Here is a 3869-nt window from a genome sequence, read left to right as displayed (position 1 = left end):
ACCTGTCCGTCCTTCAGTCTGTTAACAGAACCCACCTGTCTGTCCTTCAGTCTGTTAACAGAACCCACCTGTCCGTCCTTCAGTCTGTTAACAGAACCCACCTGTCTGTCCTTCAGTCTGTTAGAACCATAAATAGTTGTTGGGATGGATATTAGCTTCTCTCTGGTTAATATCTTTGTCTTCAGAATTGTTTTAAACCACCAGAACCAGTTTGTTTGAGCTATAGGAAAATGTTTTAAAAGCCCGAAGGCCTCTCACTCAGGTTCTTCCTGGGTTCTTTCTAAAATTCAGAGAAAATAGTTTTTAGTCCGCTCTTTAGATTTTTAGATGTGTAAAACGTTTTATTTAAAAAATGTTATTTTTATTTTTCCAGGATGCTGCTCAGTCACTGAAAGCCATGATGAAGAACGGAGGAAATGTACGTTCACGCAGACTCTTTAGTCTCACATCACATCAGAAAGAAAAGCTTTTAATTTAAGATTTTTTAATCTAACAAAAACCAGCCTCCCGCCGCTTTGCTTGTTAAGGTTTCAGACAAAGATCCCAGCAGTCATCGGAGCTCAGTCAGTGTTGAGGATGACTGTCAGCTACTACCACACCAAGTCTGAGCTCAGTACCTGTAAAACTGAAAACGGACTGGCTCATAGCTGCTCTTGCGTTTGCTAAGATTGATTAGCTATGGCAGCCATCTTGAATTGGGTTGACTCCAAACCTTCATCAAAGTTTCATTAAAATCCGTTCAGTGATTCAGCAGATATTTTACTAACAGACTGGCTTGGTGGTGGGTGATCATGAAAATGTAGTTTAATTTGATTACAAAATGAATACTTTTAGATTTATATTGATGAAAATAACTTTATTAATTTAAAACAAAGCAAATAATGATTCCAGATTGAAGCTGAACAAACAGAAACGTTCAGCTGGAGGAGCTGGAGCCTCAGAACCGGACCTGATGCTTCTTTATTTGTCTCCTGCTCAGTCGTCTGCAGGCAGCAGTGACGGCAGGGGCCTGAAGAGGAAACCTGAGGACAGTGACAGCGAGCCCGAGCCCGAAGACAACGTCAGGTAGTTTCCTAAGCTTTTCAAATCCTATTTATAAAATAAAACATTTCATGTGACTAGTTTTGATCACCTGTCTATATTAACGCCCTCCTCCTCGTAGCCCGGGGACGCTACCGTGTACAAAAACTACTTTAAAAATGAAACAAATAAAGTTATAAATTTACTTTAAAAGTATTAAATAAATTCTAATGTAAACAATATTGAATGTGCAGTTTGGACATTCTGCCAACAACCTTGTAGAAGAACAGCAGGTTCTAATGTTCTAACGTTCCTTCTGCGCTGACTCTCACCTGGCCGCTGTCTGTGGTGAATATGGTTCTTCAGTCAGTCGTCATATCCATTCTTGATGTTACTCTGAGTCCAACTCTGTCATAAATAAATTCACTTCGCCATCTGGCGTTTGAGAGGACAGGAAAGGGAGACAAACATGGAATGATTGTCTCTGTCTACCCTGGCTTTCCTCTTGAGCTCAGCTGCCGTTAACAGCGCCGTGTCACCTGACTGACAACTGATCGAGTTGAAACACTGAACTGTTTGCAGATATCTGGCCTGATTAATGAATCTGTATCAGGATCTAGGTTAGTGAGTCCTTTATCCCCCAACAGCAGACAAAACCTTAAATCTGAGGTGTGTCGGATCCATCGTATTCATCAGAACCTGAAGAACCTGAAACTACAGCTCGGACAGGCACAGTCATTATTTCCAGGTCTGGATTAGAATTACTTTGGTGCTTCGAAGCTCTAAAAACATCTAAATTTAAAATATGAATTAATTATTAATCTTGATGTTAAAAACGGAATTTTTCTTCAGTAACTCTGATAAATAATCTCTTAATTTCAGACATTTTAGTCTTTTCCGTGGCCACGTTTCTCAGCGTGTAGCTCATAAATGTAAGTGGTTAAAAACAGAACCAGAGCTGATTAATGCTGCCGGGCTGAGCGTGATTAATATGGAAAGCAGGAACGTTGGAGTAAATTCCTCTGTGACGTTCTCATCAGAGCTGCTAAATCCAGCAGCCTCATTTGGTATTCATGGAGGCTTTCCTGTCAGGAGCCGCTGCTCCCTGCGGGCCCCTTGGAGAATCCGCCACGCAGGTGCTGTACCGCCGCCCCAAATCCACCGAGAAGTCAGAGCCATTAAACCGTTCCAGCAGTTTTTCAGCCTGTAGATGAAGCTGACAGCAGCTGAGATCCGCTTGTTCTGATTCTGTTATCCATTAATTATTACATGAACAGAAACATCAACTGACTGGGATCCATCAGGTCAACATATAGGTCCAAGAGTCTGCTGGTTCTGACATGTGACGGGAAACTCACTGTGTTTGTGTGTGTGTGTGTGTGTGTGTGTGCACGCTGCAGGCTGTGGGAGGACGGCTGGAAGCAGAGATATTATAAGACAAAGTTTGATGTGGACGCATCAGACGAAGGTTTCAGGAAGAAGGTGGTCCAGTCCTACGTGGAGGGTCTGTGCTGGGTTCTGCAGTACTATTATCAGGTAATAACAAGACCCGGTCCGGTTCTGTTTACATATAAGCTGAACTTTACTTCACATCTCATGGAGTTTTATTCTGCTGTAATATTATTACATCACAAGAAATACCATAAAGTACTGAGATAAGAATTTTAGGGTCCAAGCAGGGAGTCCCCTGGAACTTCAAAGATCTTTTCAAACAACTCCAGTCCCAAAGATTTTATAGTTGTTCATGAAATTAGAAACCTTGCTTGCTAAAAAAACAAATAATTCTATGTAAATAATTGTTTATTGTGAACCTGGCAGTGGCTTTTATGGAGTATTATTTGCAAGAAGTCTCTTGTATTGGTGTTAACTGCATTCAGCCGATTAGTCAGAATTTAACTGTTCTTCAACAGGTAAGATAATAATTGTTTTTTACTTTTATGCAAAAAATCACTTTAATAATGTCTGAACTTTCTCTTTCCAATCATTTTTGCAGCTGCTTCATGTACTCGCACTCACAGACAACCTGTTAAAAATCAGAATTATAAACACAAACTTCTTTGTTGTTCTGATGTTTTCTGATGAATTCAAAATTTATGTTAGTGTTTTAAGAATTATCAGTAATTTAATGAATTTTAAAGGTATTATTATTATTAAGTGTTTGTTCAAAAGATTTGGTCTGAAGTGTTTATCGTAAAAACGATCAGAATCCTCTGCGTGAAAAGCCCCACCCCCTGGTCCAAACAACGTGTTCTCGCCTCACATCAGAGAGCGACCTTCACTTCCTGTCATCCACCACTGAGGAAACCCAGGCCTGACCTGGAATTAAAACACTCAGTGATTCTGGGTGGAAGGATCTGAGCTCAGAGACTTTGAGTTCTGCTTTTAGAACCAATCAGAACCCTGAGTGTCGGTGTTTATTATTCATTTCCTGCTGTGAAACATTGATCTTTGTCTTGAAGTGAATTAATCAATGGTAGAGCCTCTCCGGAGGAGTCGGGGGGGATTTGTTTGGGCTCTCTCTGTTAACTCCACTCGCTCATCGTTTCAAATCCCGTCTCAGGGGATGTTCTGAAGTATGTCATTACCGGGCCCCGTGTGGACATGGACGTGTTTATTCTGGACTGCAGCACATTCACGCTCCTGCAGAGATATGAGCGCGCACACCACAGAACCTCAGAGCGGCTGCTTTACTCAGCCCACACAAGAACATATTTAATGTTTGTCTGCGAGCTGCTGGCAGGAAGACGGTGTTTCACACCACTGAGTTCATCGTTTACCTCCGGATGTACTCTGGATTAGGTCGTCGTTTACCTCCAGATGTACTCTGGATTAGGTCGTCGTTTACCTCC

The 3869-nt window shown here is 41.5% G+C and overlaps 1 protein-coding gene across 1 annotated transcript in view; it reads left to right on the top strand.

The window, feature by feature from the left end:
• The window catches only part of xrn2 (5'-3' exoribonuclease 2), a gene marked incomplete in the record, with an annotated part of 37388 nt that overhangs the window by 9995 nt on the left and 23524 nt on the right, over positions 1-3869 (top strand). The window contains 3 exon segments of the mRNA XM_037981617.1: positions 374-418; positions 980-1065; positions 2421-2556. Coding sequence (XP_037837545.1) covers positions 374-418; positions 980-1065; positions 2421-2556 — 267 coding nt within the window.

Source organism: Kryptolebias marmoratus, linkage group LG19, assembly GCF_001649575.2.
Source record: "Kryptolebias marmoratus isolate JLee-2015 linkage group LG19, ASM164957v2, whole genome shotgun sequence".
Lineage (NCBI taxonomy): Eukaryota > Metazoa > Chordata > Actinopteri > Cyprinodontiformes > Rivulidae > Kryptolebias > Kryptolebias marmoratus.
Note: the sequence above shows the minus strand (reverse complement) of the source record. Positions and strands in the feature narration are given on the sequence as shown.